The 20,645-nt window shown below is 36.9% G+C and overlaps 1 protein-coding gene across 1 annotated transcript in view; it reads right to left on the bottom strand.

The window, feature by feature from the left end:
• The window catches only part of PARN (poly(A)-specific ribonuclease), a 43,919-nt gene that overhangs the window by 17,455 nt on the left and 5,819 nt on the right, over positions 1-20,645 (bottom strand). Inside the window, exons 10-20 of the mRNA XM_057367299.1 lie at positions 19,898-19,940; positions 19,166-19,246; positions 17,344-17,400; positions 16,412-16,489; positions 15,239-15,282; positions 14,711-14,753; positions 12,958-13,033; positions 11,762-11,872; positions 11,607-11,676; positions 6,089-6,144; positions 3,107-3,193 (exon numbers count right to left, since the gene is read on the bottom strand). Coding sequence (XP_057223282.1) covers positions 3,107-3,193; positions 6,089-6,144; positions 11,607-11,676; positions 11,762-11,872; positions 12,958-13,033; positions 14,711-14,753; positions 15,239-15,282; positions 16,412-16,489; positions 17,344-17,400; positions 19,166-19,246; positions 19,898-19,940 — 746 coding nt within the window. The remainder of the gene's footprint in view (positions 1-3,106; positions 3,194-6,088; positions 6,145-11,606; positions 11,677-11,761; positions 11,873-12,957; positions 13,034-14,710; positions 14,754-15,238; positions 15,283-16,411; positions 16,490-17,343; positions 17,401-19,165; positions 19,247-19,897; positions 19,941-20,645) is intronic.

Genomic DNA, 20,645 nt, shown 5'->3' with positions numbered 1-20,645 from the left:
TGAGAAGTTATMATTTCTTTAAACACTTTTTAGGGCATATAAATTCAATTTCTAATAATTCTGTCTTTGAAGAACACAGAACTTTGCTGCCTGTGGGTAAGGGTCTTTACTCTWGGGGGATSATCCTTTTGGCAGGACARTAACATTTCACAACACAAGGARAGCCCGAGCTGACTTATGATTGCAACTCAAAACTGGACTGCATTTGGTAGGACCCTGACAGTGGACCTCCTTTAAAGGACAGAAATTACACAAATAAGTGTCATTACACATGCATTGACAAGTCATTGTTCCAAAAGTCTTCATGTATCAAGTTCTCCATTTTTGTACTGCTAATCACAAAATTTCTAAACATTCATTTGAGATAGCTGAGACCATATTCTCTTGTAACTCTGCAACACAGAAAGGTTATCCAGATAGCGTCCCTTTCCTATATACAGCTGATTAATTTCAATCTACCTGAACAAACTGAAAGAAAGATCAACAAGAAAAATTCTCCTGAATATCTTGCAATTATGTCCTCACTGTAAAATAAGAAAGTGGATCACACAAAAAAAAATATCCTGAAGGAATTCACCTACTATTCAAATGGATTCCAGTGTCTGTATTTCCAGTAAGTGCCAAATAAAAATAAATTAATAAAAATCCAACATATTGGTGGCACATCATTTCAGTATCAGCTCCTCATTCATTGTTGCAAAAGGCTTCTGCACTCTGTATGACTTCTGACTTTGTAYTTTTAGCTAATAAAGGGTTTCAATGCCTGCCAACATATGTTGCCTTCATACTCCAATTCAGATATTTTAAATATAGAATTTAAAGAAARTCAACCATTAAATAGAGGACGCTGAATTACAATCTGAAGTGAACCRCAACAAATGCTCTTATGCAACTCTSCATGCTTAAGAGATGCTCTCTTCAGACTATGCCACATTGCATTATTATTAAGAAAAAAGAATTTAGGAGAGATAAGATTAATAAATTAAATCATTTGGCAATACTGCTAAGCACTCAGTAAAYATTGTGCATTTCAAAAGTATGGTGAAATGCAAATAAAGCTCTGGAAAGCAAATGTATCTGCACCTGCAGAACAGTATTTAGCAATCACCTGAGCCCCATGCCAGCTCACTGCAAGGCCAATCCAGACAAGTCATGRACAGCAATGTCATGGAATACCAGCTCTAGAGAAAGAAACCAGGAAACCTCTCTCTCTGCACTTCTAGAATRCATCAAGAGTCTTCAATACTTTGAAGAATGCCACTGCTGGCTTATGACATGAAGGTGTTATTAACATGCATTTTTTTCTAAAAATAAACTTGAAAATRTTCTCCGTATAAACTCAAACATGCAAACAAGATTAAATTCATAGAATAAAATTATACCAGTGGATTACRTCATTGAAACATTTTCCTTTTAATACTCTGTTCTTATACATGGCCTACCCTACTTTTACTGGTAGTTAAGGAGTAGTTTTTATAGTACATTGATAGTATGAGTTTTAATTAAAAGCCCAAAGACATTAAAGTAGAAGTGAAGGCTATACACTTGTATTCTAGAAAATCCTATTTTAATGATTTCATATTTCACATCAGCATGACCAAATAAACAACTCAAATTTAAGAATCTAAAGTGTTCTAAGAGACTGCATAGTACTGCAAATACTTCTACAGTGAAATTACATTCACCCCTGAGACTATAAAAACATCTTGCATGAACAGGTGTCCCCTTGGTATGCAGGCAGTCCTGAAGGATTTCAGAATCATGAACACCCCTTCTACAGTAGCAAACGTAAACCAGTTCCAAGTGTGACACTGCAGCCCCTTCAGCTGTTTCACTGTGTTCATTAGAAGCTTCATGGAAGATTACAACTTTGCTTCAATTCATTCTAAAACAACTTTTCTGTAAAATTTGATTAATACTGCCTGATTTCAAAACAYTTGTCTTTAACTGATGTAATAAACTGGGATAATTCATGTCTCCTACTGCCTTATTTTTTGCTTTTGGCAGATGTCTCAACCTCAGGCTGCACCACTCTGTCCACCTAACAACTGGAAAAGCATGGGTACTTCTGTACTCCAGAATTTGGGGAGGAACAAGCTACAGTTTGAGATACCGTAGCAATAAGACATAAACAAATATATAGATTCGTTACTGAACCCGGAGTTTGTAAATATGAAAATATTCAGCTCTAAAATGTGAAGTGCGAGAATTGGCCATTGCCAAAAGGAGCAGTTTGCGGTGTGTAAGTGCGCCCCCTGGCGGCCGTGCTGTCCCACAGGGAACACTGGAGCTGGGTGTTCAAAACCCCATGGAAACAGAGCCAGAGGGATGGATGGATGGATGGATGGATGTTCCTTCTGCTGGAACAGCAACCCCAGGAGAATCCCCGTCATTTCTACATTCTCACATTCCATATTTCCCAGTCAGGATTATTAAATCACATCCACTCCATGGCCTCGTGCTGCAGCGAAAATCAAATTGTCAGAAGGAACTGAGGGAGTTTCATACAGGTCCCTGCACAGAGTACCAAGCCACAAGAGAGAAGGATCAGGAGACCGCCATCAGTTAATTCAGCTCTCCAAGTCCCTACATTTACACTTCTACTTASTAGAGCAACAACAGGACTACTGGTCCTCTGTTGTCAAACACCTTTTTTTGCTATTTCTTCAGACTTGGATGGTGTTCACAATCTTGAAATCAAATTAGTTATTTTCAAGCTYGCTTCCTTGCCTAGACTCACATATGGTGGAGCTTGGCTTTATGCAGACTGCAGGATGAACCTTGTTCCTAAAGCCTCAATCTGCCTTTTACACCAATCCCCATTCCCTTTCCTACCTCCTTTCAGGAGAGGCTGTAAATAAAAGGATAAAAAAGTCCCACAATATTGAACAGATACCCCATGTAAAGATTTCTAAAGAGCAGTTAATAAGAACTGTAATTTTCATCATTACAAAGTCCACAGGACACCATTCAAAAATTACAAGAAGAGATTCATCATTACTTACATTAGGAGAAAGTCTGYATCCACAGACTAAAATAACAAAACAAACCAGAAGTAGTTGCTAATAATAAAAAAAGGTAAGGAATGACTGATTACATCACTCACCAAAGGCACTGAAAAGCTGGTATAGGTCACTAGTCTTCCACTCTTTGGGGAAAGAAACATGAAGAACATGATCTCGTTTTGGCTGCACTACAAAACAAAAATGCTTCTGTTAAAATCAGTCACTACTAGTGACTTTGAAATATCCTAAACCATCCATCTAATGTGGTCATGTACCACTTTTTCCCCCCTTTCCTTTTTTAAATAAGAAAATAAACCAATATCTATGCAACTACATCAGGCACAGTGAGAATGTGCCTGCACTTGAGATGAAACACATACTAAATCCTACAAGCTCATCTGTATGAGAAATTCAAACTGCATTTCATGCAGTGGGAAATGCCCACAAATTTAGTCCTTCCCATCCTGTGCACCAAACCAAGCTCAAAGACAGAAGAAAAGAGTCAACAGCCTCTTCATGCTCCATCTTATAAAAATTCTTGGCAATGACTCAATTTTGCCATTATCTGTCAATAAAAAACTTYCTGTGAAACAATGTTTAACTCAGCTTTCATATAATATTAAGTACAAGCTAGAATATACACACTGACTTTTTATTATTAAAATTACATTAAAATAAGACAGGTTATCAAGTTTGACATCTAAAGAAGTGCAAAAGAAGTCTGTAGTGTACATTAAAAGTCATTTGGAGCTTAGTGAATTTGAGAGAGAGAATCCAAATCAAACTACTGGAGAAGGTTAGAGTACAGCAGAAATTATCACTACATCTCTTACTTCCACACACACTTCTCCTACCTGAAATTCCTTTCACCACAAACATGAGCTTTTATAACCTGTGAATTCCTATTACATCTTAAAAACAAATGAGTGGAAACTGTATTTGCAYTTGCAAAGATGCTGAAGTATTTTACATTTTCCTATGAAACTATTTGCAAATCATTAATTGAGCCTCTCCACAAAGTATCTTCAGAGATTATTTTGTTATGTATGACACATCACTAAATCTTATGTGTCATTTTATATTTGATGATGGAGGCTGAACCATTACAGTCGAGTGCTTCACTTTGCAATGCAGGTCTCCAGTGTGTTCCAGGTAACCCAAGGGTTAACTACACACAGCTTGATGGGATCAGATTTTAATCTGACCACCTGGTAACACCCTCAGGAAAAGCTTCTCTCTTCTTTTGGTATAGAGACACAGAGGCTGTTTTTCCTTTCAGTGAATAAATTAGTGAATTACCCTCCCGAATACAAACTTYTCTAGTTTCTGATCTCCTTAGCTTTCAGCATTAAACCTGGGGAGCTTTGCAAGGCAGGTGTCCAAAATCAGATCATCAACCACTTGTTATTGCAAAGTGTTTTAATCTGTTTCACCTGAACAGTCAGTTAGCCTGAGTGTACCAGAAACTCTCTAGTAATAAATCACAGGTGTATGAGCACTGAGAGCTCAGTCAGACTGGACAGAGACACAAGCAGCTAAGGAAAGTAAYCCCTTCACCAGCAGAGGAGAAATCCTGTTCCCTAAATCTGTGCCTAAACAAAAATGACATCAAATTTTTTGAGGACTAAAATTGAATTATTTTGCACTATACAAGTCAAACACCAAAACTCCACAAGCAACAGACCATCCATTCATTGCAACCTGCAGTGGTGTTTACATCTCAGAATAGCAACAAAAGGCTCTAGAACAGCCAGTCCAACATGCCATCCCTACAAGTGCTTTCCACTTCGAAAGCCTTCCTGGCTCAGGTTCTCCAGTGACATCTGCATCAGTCTGCTCTACCAGAGTGGCTTTCAGATAAAASAGACAGACTTTCAGAGGCAGACTCTCTTTTGGCAACCTTTCTTGGCAAAGCATCAAAACAATCCTGTAAGTTGGCCAGCAAGTGGAAGTCGCATCTTTACAAATTAGTAGCTTTGGCATTCTTTCAATGACCCAAAGTATTTACCCATTCTTCCACTCAGTATCAAACAGTTGGGAAGGAAGATGCAACATAATTAGATTACCATTCCAACAGATCCACAGAGCCAGAGCTCAGTGATCTGACCACCTAACTGAATTTAAAATTAAATATATGCCCTTAMAGCATGTATTTTCCTCTCCAACATTTCTTCCATCTCTTTAGGACTGCTTTCTGCTACTGTTAAACTGGCATCTGATAGAGTCACACTCCAGTCTGAGCTTTCTGACGCAAGGAGTGGAAAATGTCTCCACATCAGCATTGTTTCCAAATAGGTATCATTTTCAAGACATYGTGTATCTGACTACACAATATAAAATTAAGCTTTCATCTACTCAAGGACCAGATTGACCTCCAGGGCTTCACATTTTCCTAAGTCAAGGCATCTGCAGGAACACATATCCAAAGTTTTCTCCCTCATAATGAAACATCCAATGAGAGTAAGGACATTTGCATTAGTAAAATCTCTCTTCCTTTAAATGTATTATCAACTAATTACAGCTCCAGGTCTGTAAACTCAAATAACCTGAAATGTAAAAATGTTTTAGGTCGCACATGGTAAAAGAATTCTGATGTTCAGGTGGAAGATAAGGAGAGGTACTGCTGCACATCAGTTAAAAAACAAAGTGGCCACAGTGTTTTTAGAATCATTTGTTATTCATTAATTTGCATCCTGCACTTGSTGCAGGGGTGAGGGGACAGTGTTAAGATCCCACTTTTTATGTGRCATGGTGCATAAGAATAGTGACCCAAAATAACAATAAAGCTGCTCATTTCAAACTCTTTCATTTAGTAACATTAACTTCATTTGTTCTTGTCAACCCCTTTTATAATGCTGATTCTCTGGTCAAAGTTGAAGAATTTCTGGGTTTACTATTTTGTTAAAGAAAAGAAAAAGGGAGCAGACACATTTAAATAATTTCATAAGTCACCAATAACCTAAACACAGCTGACAGATATGCTGCTATCCCATGCTTTAGACATATATTATTAAACTTCACACTTCCTCCTCCAGGAAGTTTGTCAGAATGGCACTAAGTTTACAATAAAAGAAGCTACTTACAGTCTGGTCCTTCCAAATTGAGATATGGTATGTCCATTACTCTCATAAGAAACAACCTAAAGCAAAATGGAAAAGAACCATTAGCAAATTTCTGCCTGAGGACCTTTTCCTTTCTATACTCTTTTTTACATGGTTCTTCTGAAAAAGCAGAATTAACCATCCCAAACTTAAGCTACGTTGAAAAAAACAGACCCTCTGAGTCCAATCTCTTATCTAACAACCAGATCCAAAGAGTTACATGGCATTATACCAACAATTTTGCTTATTCAAGAAAACAAAGACAATCCCCAAATGGTGACTGCGGAAAACAATTAAGACAAGTGGGGAAGGAACACTTAACAAGTGGCAGCTCCGTGCAATAAGAGCCCYGTGCACAGTGGATAGTGCAAAAGCTGCCATCATTCAAAATACACATAAATCTCCCCATTTTGTGAGCACTTCATCATGCTTTAAACAGAATGGATCTCAGAACCTAAAACTGAAAAAGTCTCCATGACTTCTTCAGAGATAACCGGAATAAGTCTTTACAACAAGTAACTGAAGAGTTTCTCAAAACATTCAAGAAATGCTTTCAATAGAAGTTCTTACTCAGCTCTGAAAAGTATTTCCTTTCCAAATAAAATAAACAGCCTAAAAGCCTGTCATAGGTACAGATGTCACACTGATGTTACACAACTTTGCTGTGTATAGCATTCACTGGAGGGCTAAAATAAATAACTTTTCCATCATAACTTTCAAAAGCTTCTAAAATGCTTATCAGATTACAGTTACAGCATTCAACTAAGTACTAACTGATGTAAACAGCTGATAAAAACATTTTTAGTGTACAGACTGATCTGTAAGTCCCTAGAGATTCTTCGTATGAAACCACACTCACTAGTAGGTTCTAAGAGTTTGGGTATCATGCTCTTACCATTCCTTATATCGCTGAAAAGTCTAATGGAATGCAGTTGTTAACTTGTTTTTGCTATAAATAGGAGAAAGAAAAAAGCCCCAAACACTGAGGTAAAATGTGCTGTAGGACAGGTTCACATGTGAGCCACAGGGTGTGAGAACTGGCACCAGCTGTGCCACACACTGTCTCATATAATTCATCTTCCTGAGTCTCAGGGAAGATACACATGCACTGAATCCCCCTGAGCACTGCAATACCTAAAAGGAATTTTATCAATAAAAATCAGAAATACCTGCACCAATYCCCTTCCCCAGGTTTATCATATTGAGGAAAGATATACAGTGGCCAAAGAACAGAAAATATACATATACCTGAAATTAATTAATTAATTAATCAGTTTTTTACTTCCTGAGACAAATCCCACATTTATTTGTTTGGCCAATTATGTCACTATACAGTGCATACACACACAAACACATACTCCCTGTCCTGTAGTCTAAATACTGACTTTAATAATTAGTGCACTTCCCAATTGTTTCAGAAGTAACTGCATCTTGTAGCACTTACACCACATGGATTATGAACACTGAGTTCCAACATAATCCATAATTAAGAATCCATAACTACAGTTCTAAGATTCCTCACCTATCTGCAGAACATTTAAATTAWTAAGGCTTTTCTGTACAGCAGCATGAACTCTATATTAAATTACCTAGATTCATTAAGTTGTGAGTTAATGTGAAAATCAATGTCAGCTACATTTTTTTAAAGCTAAGCAGACCAAGCTAAAAAAAAAAAATGGTGTTATTTCCTACACCATTTAGGGACTATAGCCTGATGACACAGAGGACAGAGATCCATCTCTCCCTAAGCACTGTGAGGTATTTTGAAGAAGCTACTGCAAAGRTAATTGTTTCTGTGGCAAGTCAAGTAAAATGAAGCGAGAGAGGCTATCACTGTGCCATTCATATAAACAGTCTCAAAGAGTGAACACTGCTCCTCTGCACTGAGCTAGGATGAGAGTTTTCCTAACTGAGTGGTGAACTGTGCAGGGGAACTGATCCAGCTGAAAAAAGAAAAGGCATCTTTTCAAACCCAGCTCAGTTTATCAGTCCAGGGTTGCAAGCACGAGAACAGTGACTGTTTACTCCTACACTGGGAGWGGAAAGCTATTGGTCAAACTGCACAAAAGCATACCAATCTCCTTTTGCAATAATTCTGCAAACAAATTTAAATTAATATAGAAGATCAGAGGGATTTGCAATACATGCCAGAGAACCTAGCTCCCTTTGAGAAATTTTCCACAAATATAGCACAAAATCAAGTGATTTGCACAGATTTTGGTTTCTGATAACCATTGTATAAAAAAACATTTCTAAGATAATTTATATTTCTACAGACCATKATGCTATTCAGCTCAATAAAACATGGTGTTCTCATTTCTCTACAYTCTTCCACCCCCTGCCTCCAGCTCCATCAAGATAATAAACARCACTGAAACAACCCAAAGAGATACCAAAGAATATTGTCATTAAATTTGTGAGGGGCTTGGGGGTRGGGGCAGGAAGATATGGAACAAAAGAGCTGTAGCCCTAAACCAAGCAGTCAAAAAATATCAAATCAACTCCAAAGTATATGRCACAATAACAGTATCCAAATTATACACAGAAGAGTTTAGATATTGCAATAAAGAGTCCCATCTCAACTCATAAATGTTCATCAGGGATTACTCACAGCAGACAAACAGGATTTTTCAAAGATGTTGTATATACAGTAAAGCATAAAGATTACAGAACTGCATCTCTGGAATTCCTGGCTTATTGAGTTGTTTATCATATAACCCAGTGCATTGTGCCTAAAAGAGCCAAACAACCCTAGGGCAAAGTCTGTTTTTAATCAGTTCCACTCTCACAAAAGCCCTAAAATTAAAGGTTTTACCTATWTTCATCATTAACCTTTATGAACATTAACCTATATGCTGGCCATCACTCTTGAACAGCAAGCCAGGAAGTTCCATAACTTTGCTGAAATAATGAAAGACACCAAAATCACTCTTGAAAGAAAGTATTACCTTCACTTGAAAGCTAAGTTCATAAAAATCAAAGCTTGATTTTTTWAATTTTATATTTACTCCCACTAATCACATTGTGACAAGCCCATTCAAATAGAAAACATTTCCAAAATCCTAGCAATGATGTGCAAGTATAATCACTAAACTATTTAAGTATTAACATCTAAAATTCAGAGATCTTGAAATTAAAGACTTTATGAGCAACCCAAAGAATCATGGTCTGCTTTAAAGAACATTTTCAAAACTATCTTGATAGTAGTTCAAACTGAGAACATTGTTTCTAAAAGCTGCCTTGCAATAAACTCCTCTGCTCATGTTCTTTCAGGAACAACTTGTGACGTAAGGTATAACTTTCATTTAGCTTACTGTTTGCATGTTGTAGTTTGTGTTTTGCTTGAAGAACATGACTACAGCACAAAGGAAAAGGTTTCCTTGTTCTGACTGCTGCCCACAGGATCAGGTAGAACTTCTGGAGGAAGGAGGAAGATATTTTTTTTTCTCCCCAGCAAGAAGAGAGGATGCTCAGCTAGGGAAAGATTCTAGACCACAAACTACAGCCAACTAGGGATAGCAGGAAGYTGGCTGGCAGCTCAGGGCACACCTGCCAAAAAGCCCCAGAAGCCACACACTTACTAGGGATCCTCAGGTACCTCTGAACTGCAGAGCCCTGATGCTACTACAGGTGCTAAAAGCATCAAGTGCTGCAGACAGAGACTGACTTCACAGAGCAAAAAACTCGTTCATTTAAATACCTCACAGCTCTGACTTCTAACATGTACTTAAATCTACTTTATTAAAAAAAAATCAATAAAAAACTAGAGTTGTCTTATTATGTTTTGTTAGTTTGCATTATAGGAGAAAGAAAACTAGCTTAAAAAATACAAGCCTTGGCCTGCTCCCTGTAAGGAAAAGGTGAGATAGTCTCACCTCTAACTTCAGTTTTGTGGCAGATGTTAGTCAGAATATGGCAAAGCTTCCAAAATCATGTGGAAATAAGACATGGAAAGTCTTCCAAGTTTCCATGATTTAAAAATAATATATAGCTTTTTTGAAACAAGAAGCTACAAGTTCTGAATAATGACAGAATGGATAAACATTCTTTTCTTGCAAACAGTAATTTTCAGTTCTTGATTAAAAAAGGAAAAAAAAGGCAGCTGTTGTCCCTACAATTTTTTTGTTAACTCTTCCTTTCATTACACTCAGGCAGCATTAACTCTGAAGCCAGAACAGACACAGCAAGCTTCCTCTCACTCTCTCAGAACTCTGAAATGTCACTGCTAGAGGAATGTCACATTTGAAGTACACAATTAATTTGAAAAGCTTAAATTTAATGTATTATTGTGACAGTTTTAGAAGCTGCAGTTTGTACTTGTTGCAAATATGTGTTTCTAGAAAAAATTTGGTTAATGATTGAAAAATTATCCTGCTCAWCTGGCACCTACTAGCTGGCATGTGTGTGTTCGTGTTCCTGAAAACAACCTAGTGACAAATCCCATCTTAAAATGAAACTCTGCTGATCAATTCTATCTTCACCTTCAAATCAAACAATCGCTGTGGATCCAARTTTAATCTAGGGAATATTTGTAAGATCTGCTAAAATGTATGGAGTTACTGCCTCACATGTCTTAGTGTCAGGAGAATCGCAYAACTGCTGTCACTATAATATGATTTTCAGAACAGTGAAAGGTGAAAGCCACTGATCACAATTATTTCCTCATTTGTGTGGGCCACCTKAAGTTAAAACAATTAATTTTGCCAACTCCTGTATTACTTGGTTTGAAAGGATGGAATTTCTTGCAAATTGAAACTGACAGAATAAGCTCTAGAACCTTTTTCATTTCAACTCCTTTTCCATTATGTGACAGATTTTAGTRTCATTAAAAGTTTTCTAAGGCAAAATCTACAGATTAAATATGTAAAGAATCAAACTTGTGCGTAAAGGATTCCAGATGCCTCAAGACTTACTTCCACTTGTTCAAGGAATTTGCATGATGATCCAATTCAAAAGCAAAATACTGCTCATAGCATCATCCCATTAATTCATAAATGTATGTTTCTTATGCCATCTTAGAACTGGGTTACCCAACCATGTCAATACCAACATTTTGTGGTATTTGGATTGCCGTCACAATAGGGAGATTTCTCCACACTGTTAGGCATACTTGGTCCTCACTATCAGCAGTTTCTGAGCACCTGACCAGTTTTCCTACAGTTCCACTACTCTCAAAGCTTACTCCAGAAATAATTTTCTAAATTGTAAACATATCCTCAACGAAATATATCCAACTGGCATGGGCAAGGCCATTAAAGCAGTCCGGGTGTGTCTAAGTGTCCTTTCACAGGTCAGCAGAAAGCAAACCATCCTCCTCAAAAGAACAGCTATTTACTTCACAGCCTCTCTCCAGCATTACCAGCATCAACCAGATAGGCAATAAAACTTCAGTTCAAAGAAAAATGCARTTAGCCACTGATTCCAAGACTAGAGACAAATATGCTAAAACTGGCATTGTAGCTCCATTTTCAGCAGGTTTTTTAATACAACAACTACTTACTTGTTAAAAAAAGGTTCGACGAGTTTTGATCTAGCAGACACATGGTTTTTCGGAGGACTGAGGAATGAACCTGATGAATGAAGCACAGATTCAGTATGTAATAAGCAGCTACAGACAGCACCAGGGAGAAGGTTTGGAAAAGACTTCACAGGTACCTAGGAAATTGGCCATGGAAATGAAGCACAGTCCAGTAATGTAAGCATCATATCCTGCTTCATGGAGCTGTTCAGATGCTGTATCATAACTTGGAAATCCTTCTGCACTTTCTGAGGGAAAAACAACACATTATTTATTAACATGTTATCACAGAAGATAAAGATAATCCTGTATGCTTACCTGCAGGATGATTTTGTCAGACCATAACATCATTTGGGGAAATTGATCAAATTTTCAGAATCTTTAAAATTTTCTAAGTTCTTAAAAAAAGCAGTTTTGTTTGGTATATCTAAATAAGAAAAAGCAGCTAAGGTGGAAAGTATTTCCTACTAAAAATCATTTAATCCCCAGTCCTACTTAGCCAAAATGGAGAACTAATTCTAARACAATGACAGCAGGATTTCCCACATAGGGTATCTTTTTTTCTGAACGATTTGCATTGTTTACCAGTCATCTGATTGATGTACAAGCAGATTTTTCAAGGTATTTAAATGAAGACAGAATTAAGTGATGTAAGGATGTCTTTATTGACAAACACACTTGGTGTTTATGGTCTGCACATTCAGCAACATAAATGAGTATTGCTCATCTTGATTTTGAGCAAGCATTGAAACTTTCCTTTTCTAGAAAACTTCACTACACTCTTCAGCATTGCCCTCCCTTTTCTAAATCAGCAGCTTAAGAAAAATTCCAGAACCTTGAGCTAAGCCTGCGCTTGATTAAATATCCTTGTGTTCACCTCAAAGCAAAAAGACCTTTTTCCTACTAAAGGAACTTTAACAAATTTCTAGAACACACAACTGGTCACTGCTGTGTAAGTTTTCTTGGTTTTGTTTGTCCAAGTGCCTCTTGGAGTGCTCTGGCTTTGAGCTGAAGGACAACCATCAAAGGAAAGTTTTAAACCAATTTCAAATTAATCTTCAAAAATCAACCTAAAAATCATTCCAGAAGATGATGAAACAGCCTTTTTCTTTACTTTTCTTTTACTATCTGCATTCCTATTAAGTTYCAGTTACACTTCTAAATAAAACTACACTGTATGTATAGTACCCTCATTTCAAGTCCCTTCATCAAAACACTAAATATTAGTAGGGGAATTTATATTTCAGACCAAGAACAAAAACAATCAAAACCTTTTGTTTCCTCTGAAAGAAGAAAACATTTCAGAAATAAGAGCATTTTGACATATCCTTACCAACTTTAGGAGGGCTGAATGGGACCTCTTTTAAACGCTTTTCCAGTTCTGCCAGTGATGTATTATTAATGATCTCCTACAAGAAAAGCCATCATTAAGTGTCAATGCCAAGCACATTTTCCCTGAAAACTGAAATCAAATTGAATCAAATGAGCATTTATTGCTGCCACCTTGTGTTCTCTAAGGAWTTACACATAGCCCCATTTCAACCTAATGCACCAGAGATGTCTAATGTCAAGACAAGTTTCAAAGTTAACTTGCCTCACCTGCATCGTAATGAGTCATAAGCATTAATTAATATTTCTCAGAATTATTGATTATTTATGCCACAGAAATACTTCTACTTTAATCTGGCTTCATGCAGGGTACACGTGGCAAGGGAAAAGGCAGCACAAACAGTAGGGCAAAATACTCTAAATATTGATCATAATGGTTGAGGTCATTCAAGGTAAGTGTTGAAAGGTGCTTGCTGACTGGACATTCTTGAATCATTTTATAAAAGTGAATACTGCTGACTTAAAGTAATATAGAGACTTGGAAGAAAGAAGCCTGACAAYCATAAAGTTGCACTTCACTGAGTTGCATCAGTGAATCTAAATATRCATAAAATAAAAGCCACAAAGATGTATTACAGATTAATTCCTTGCGGAAGTTCTTAATCAAATATATGTTGGCAATCAGAACAGTGGAAACATGCAGAACCATCAGTCAGAGAAAGCAAAACATCTCACATCATCTTTYCTAAAGTTGCCTGAAATCTGTGAGGATCAGGTTTCCTCTGATTCTCAATCAAGCTTAGCTGTTGACACTCTTCAAGTCTGCAGACTGAAGAGTTATCAAGAACCAAGTACAATGAACAAGCTAAAATGATGCATTAATTGGCATCCCAAAGCAGTATTTCATAACAACAGTCTAAAAACCCAAGTATCTGCTGGGAAATTACAAATATCAGCATAGCTGCACCAAACATGAAACCTATGGAGGATTTTTATTTTTCAGAATGCCAAAGCCTCTATTCTTACCACAGCAGTGTGCAGCACAAACCTGACAATACCTACAAGTACATTTTAGTAAGACTTTGTTACGCAATGSTCTCGAGTCACAGAGCTATGCACAAAGACAGATGCTGCTTCATCAGCATCTTTTTTAATTAATTTGAAGGCACATGGGAAAAAAGAGTTTATGGAGACTTATCTCAATATTTCTTTAGAGGAATAAAACTCATGTTGTAAGAGGTTTTTAGAGAAACCTATAAATTTTTTTTCCTACTGCTGACTACCCACCAAGCAACAGGCCACAAGAGAATCGAATGATGATAAAGCATTTTTCCAGACAAATTCAAGTCAGCATTCACAGTACTGTAAGACTTTGAGTATACAAGCATCTCYCAGATCCTATTTGTTCATGAACAGCACTTATTTTTTTATCTCCTGAGGGGATGTGCAATTTAACAAGAAGAAAAGCATCTACTAATCATATTTTAACTGCCAAAAAACATCTTTTGGAATTCAAAGCTGTCAAGTTACCTTAAAACTTCAAACACAAAAGTCACTAATAGGAGAGTAAAAATTTGTGTTCTATAAATTTTGCAAGTTCAGATAAGGGGTAAAGAAAAATAATTCCTCTACAATAAAAGGAGCATCACAGAAAACATTATTAGACATTTTCCTCTAAAAAGAAATAGMATTTGTTTCAATATACATATATGAATGCAAGTTTGTATTCTCCAAATCATTCTATAAGAATAATTTACCTTAAAAGGCTGGGTACTTGCCATCAGTTTAGTATCCAGTAACCTAGAAACAAAATAAGAGCTAAATAGGTTGAAACAGAAGAATGCCCATTTTGCCAAATCCTCAAAAACCATTTTAGTATATTAGCTGGGAAACAGCAGATACACCCTCCTGAAAATTACTGTTGGATTTTGGAACAGCCAAAACATTCCTTGGCTTTGTTCAGCATGAAAAAGGACAGAAACTAAGGAACAGCAAGTGATGCAAACAACTAGTACAAATAAATCTTGTTCCAAATGAAGTAGACTCGAAACACTAAACATCATGCCAAAACAAGGGGAGTAGCAAAGGTGCATCTTTTGCCAAGCAGTGAACTAACAGCACTGCTTTTCTGAAAAAAAGCTGCTCAAAAACACTTTAAAAATTGTATTTATCTAACTTGATTCYAATTCCTTTTCCAGTAACAGCTAGGGTACAGGGCTAGAACAAACAGTATCAGCTTGCTAAAACTATACTGAAATGGTTGAAAGTTTGAACTAAGAACTTACCGGGGAAAGACACATGATGTTACTTCCTTGAACTCACTTAGGTCCTAATTTAACATTAAACCGGAAGATAAAATCCAAGTCAGTGAACTGTTTACAGCCTCGGGAGGACAGACAGCAGTAGCTACAATTATCCAAACAGTCTCTAAAAGTGAGCTACAGTAACTGAATTCTCACCTTGTAAGAGATCTATCTGTCAGCAATACCACAGACATCATCTGCAGTTGCACACAGCTAAGGACTAAGTATTTCTGATTTGTCTGTGATTAGTAATAAAGTGTTCTATCACTGCCAACACCTTATTCTATTAGATACCTTTAATTCCAGCCTAGTTAACAGCTATTCTTAAGTGTTCCCACATTTAGCATTTCAATAGAACATAAGCAGTCACTCCAGGTATTTAGTGACTGCCTAAGGGTTTAGATGTGTCAAGTGCCAAGTGTCAAAGGTACAGAACAACTGACAATTGGTTATGTTCCACCATCATCCAAACAGGTCCCAAACTTCTTTTTCCCATCTTATGATCAAGTCTTTCCAAGAACACCCACAAGCCCTTTAAGATTGCAAGTAACAATGTCATGAGAGCCTCCCTTCCACTGAGAACTCTGGCTTCTGACAATGTTCTGAGTGCAATATATTGCTTAGTTTAACTGAATTGTGAGACTGCCCAGTCATGAACTGTCAGACTGCCCTGATGCAGTCAAAGTGTGCTCCCTGCAATTATTCTGACATTACACCTCTTCACCCCAGTGAACGTCACCCTGATACAAGATTGCTTATCACTTAAAGTGCACTATATTATATGAAAATACACAATCCCCGTTTTGGRAACTACAAATGGACAAACAGCAGATAATTGCGCTGAAGCTCCATATCATTATAACATGTCAGTTAAATATACCTGATATAAGCAAAAACCACTATTTCAGTATTTGATTTGAACATTTTAAAGAATGCAAAGGACAACAAGTCAATCCAACTAAACTTTCTACATAATGATTTAAGATAATAAGGCAATAGCTCAGAAGAACAAATGGAATTTTTTTAAYACTCTTCTATACTTCTTCACAGACTGACCAATTCTTCCATTCACAAGAAAGTGTGGAGAGATAAGACTAGAAGACAAATACATTAAAGCATTTATTTCATCATCTGGACATTCAAAAGATTACTTACATCAGGYAGGGGACAATAGAACTGATGTATGGTRTGCATAACATCCAGCAGCATGTTGTGCCCAATAACAAGCTTGCCCTGTGAAAAGAACATTAAATGTTTGTTACACTTCCAGTCCTGGCCACGGCAAAGGGAATGTGTAACAACCCTTATCCCAGATGCAAGCCAGGGGCAGCTGGGAACAAATAAACATCAGACCTTCCCATCTGCTCTCTGCCTGCCCCACACACTCCTCCATTCTCTCAGAGCAGCCACTCCTTTTTCCTCCACTCMCAGCCATTTAGCACAGGTTCCTGCAGCAGCTTCAAATGTTCAGAAGATGCACTAGAACAGCTACTGACAACTTRGTYTCTAAATGTAATCTCTTTAACATCRYAGTCAAGTCATTTCTCAGTCCAGTACATTTTAATTTACTTAAACAACACACAACATAATCCTTATTGTTACAATATACAATAGGTATTAAGGGCAAGGTCTGGCTTCTCACAGGGCAGAACCTTTCATGCCAGATGTTGAACAAGCAAGTGCCTTCTTGAAAAAGCACAAGAACTTTTTTAAAGGTTAACTTTGATTCATTTGACATGACAATAGTTCTTTGACAGCCTTTAACTGACAGGGGAAAAAAAGGGAAAAAACCCACAATCTTTTCAGAACAGAGGGAAAAAAAAAAAACCCTAAGGCTTAGTTACATAAGAGCCTTAAGAAATTGGTATTGTTGATTCTCATATATAAGACTTTTCATGTTACTCTTYAGTTTAAGAGCTTACTTAATCTACTGAATTAATAATTGTAAAACATGAAGCAACACAAACTTAAGTCACTTTAACTTGTATTTTATCTTCTCTTACAAAATGTAACAGCAAAAGAGCCCTTTCTTTGAATTATTTATTTTTTTTACAAACAAAGGTAGATTAAAAAACATGTTAACTTACAGAATTAGCAATGGCATGAACAACTCTGGAAAATCCTACTGCATCATTCAATTCTTCCTGCAAGCAAATATTCTGACATTAGTGAAACATAAATACAAATATTGCCAAAACTGTACCTGCAAACTGGCAGATGTACCCAGTTTGCCTCAAACTGTTTCTCAGACATAACCAAAAACAGATCACAGAGGAAATGTCAACATTTGGAGGATAAAAGAGGTCAAAGCAGGATGTTGCTGACAGAATTCCTCTTTCACAAGTAGCTCTAGTTCTCTGTCAAATAGGACAAGTCACAGACTGTTGTCCTGGGYTGCCCCTGGTGAGAATCCAAACAGYCACTCTGCCCTTTGCTCACTCCCCTCACCCAAAAATTCAAAGACAGACAATAAGACTTGTGGGTAAAGATAATAAGAGCCCATCCCRTCCAGCCTCCATGCTTTTGGGGGAGGGTGGGAGAGAAAGCCTTGACACTGTGCAAGTGCTGTTCAGACAAAACACATGGATGGTATCACTGGTGGTGTAGTCAGAAATGCAAAGCACAGCAAAATCTGGGCTGCTACAGAGAAGGGTAGATTCATCCCAACCAGAGTCGTAACAGCTGCAGTCAGTTCATTGTCAGCACATGATCTCTAATAATGCTCAGTAGATATAACACTGCAAACAGCTCAGAAGGTATTAAAATTAACCCACATATCTTCAGCTGTACTTCTATATATATTGTTTGAATCCTGATTGTTATCCTGTCAAATCAGATTGTACTTTTATGCTAACAGTAAGACTGGGGAAGGAATATTCTTCATTATTTATATAAACAAAACTAAGAACATTAAAATGTGTAACTCACATTATATAATATTGCAGTTGTATAAACTGACTCTGTTACACTCTGCTTGTAACAGATTTTTATTTTTCAGGTAGTTATTTCTGCCTTGTGTTATCTATCTTTATTCAACCAGAATTGAAATTCAGTAAAAACATTCACTGTTATTTTAGTTCAGCTCTGAATGTCGCTAGTCATGAGAAGTAATATCCCCATTAAAAATGCTTCAGGAAAATCTACTGGAACAATAAATTGTTCCTGACTTGTCTTCTGGAAAAAGAGATATCTAAAGAGACATTAACTAATGTGACATCTCTTTTCTCTCTTARAAGGCTTTCTGCATGGTAATATTATTTGCTCCACCCACGCTGACTTTATCTTCATATAGGAAAGGACAAATCACAAGAGTCTGATCAAGAACTCCCATAATTCAAGTCTTATGACCTCCTGAAACTTTAATCACTCAGTAAGCAAAATACAAAGTCCTATAAACAGTGAAAGTGCCTGAACATACCAGGCGTGACCTTCTGGTCAGCTTGTAACCACAGCAGAGTTTCYCTTGAGAAATGACACATTAATTGTACAGGACACTAATTCAGACAACTAAGAGCATCAAGCAATTAAGCAAACAGACAGGAACACTGTGAATCCAAAGACTATAACAACTTGCTCAAGAATTCCTGCAAGAAACTGATGTTTCCTATTACTAGGCCACACTTCTGTGAGAGAGCAAGTTCACATAAGGAGGTATTCACTACTCCAGAATACTCATTCAGTATTCCACAAATTCTGATTTAAAAAAAAATTTAGAACGCCTTGCAACTTTTCTTGCTCTGGTGCAAAGCTTAAGTTATCTGGTAGAATTTAGAAGATCAGTTTTGGCCAGTCACAGCAAACCAAAGGGAAACACTTCCAAACCCTATCCTGCATTTTCGTATTGCTGAGTGAAATCAGAGATTCTCCCCCTCCTTTCTCACATAAACAAACAAAATTGAATTTATTTACCTGTTCTTTTGCTTGTTTCTGCTGTTCTCTTCGTTTTCGTTCCTCTTCATCTACCTTACTAATAACAATATATCTCTCCTTCTAAAACAAAAGATGCATAGTTTGAGGAATGACTCTGAGAAGTTCAGATTTAAGGCTGCTGCAAGTTTCTGTAAATTTACATTGTAAAGAAAACTGTCATACCTCAGCAGCAGTTACYTGGCAACACAACTGTTTCTATTGCAGGCACCACTTTATCACCTACTCCCAGAAGCCTACTTCAGAAAGCTGTATTTGATTCATCCACCAAACCTAACTTTTCCTAAATCCACTTTTTACATCTCAAAAAAAGTTATCAGCATTTCCTTGTAAACAGTTTGCTTCAAGTATCTTTTGTAGCAGAGATTTGTGCTGGGACGTGGGAAGAGGATACAGCATGGGATGCTGCCGTTTCTCCTCTAAAATCACAATCTGCCTTCACTAWTATTGAACATAAGATCCACGGTGTTTTAACACACCTTTTAGTATCCATTTAAAAAGTAATATTAAGCCACACAAATACATGCTCACACTCCATATGGTGGTCAGATACAATATTTAGAAACTACTTCACTGCATTCCATTTTAAATATTTTGTATTTGCATAACAAAGCTCAAGTTTTTGAATCTTAAGGTCAGGAAAGCTGGTAAAATTGAGAAATACAACTTTCTCTGTACATAACAAATGTGAGAGGCAGTAACAGGCCTAGTTACCTTATCTGACTCCAGAGTTTCTACATGGATACCTTTTGGATACCTACATCAAAACAAAGGGAAAGTAAATATAAATATCTATTTCTTTGGCATTTAACATATTGAAACCACAACAGTGGTTCAATCATTTCATGTTGCATTATTACTGTAAGTCTTAGGTGTAAAAGAACAATAAAAGTTTCTTTTTAATGTTAAATAATGGAAAATTAGAAGCAATAGGCTACTTGAACTGACCTCCTTACATTACCTAACAATAACTAGCACTTACGCAACTTCCCATGCTATTGTTGCAGAACCTGTAACTTCTTATTTTAGTAATATTAAGTAAACATMATTTAGATATTTCMTCACAATCTAGAATCTTAGCTTTCMAGAAATCCAAACCAAAAATACTGGTGAGAATGCTCTCATTTACTTGCAGCCTCAAGCCAGCTTCTTTGGAGACTGCATACCTCTAACATGTCACTTATTTGGGGATTCACTAACAACCCTGAACTTTCTGCGACCAGTAGATCTTAAAAGGAATTATTAACTCAAATGTCACCACTGCTGCTACAGGGTTGCACCATATCACCACAATCACATTGAATTTCCAAAGTATTACCATATGCAGAGCCACAGAGCGTTGGATAGCAAAAGTAAAAGAATGTTGCCTTTTACTGCCTAACCAATAGCAATTACATTCATCATCTCATTACAATAAACTAACCACAACTATCTTAACCACTGCAGAACCAGTTTCCTTGTC

This window comes from Malurus melanocephalus, unplaced genomic scaffold (genome assembly GCF_030028575.1).
Source record: "Malurus melanocephalus ecotype Western Australia unplaced genomic scaffold, MMel_1.1 scaffold_77, whole genome shotgun sequence".
NCBI classification, from domain to species: Eukaryota; Metazoa; Chordata; class Aves; order Passeriformes; family Maluridae; genus Malurus; species Malurus melanocephalus.
This window is presented reverse-complemented; position numbering and strand designations above follow the sequence as displayed.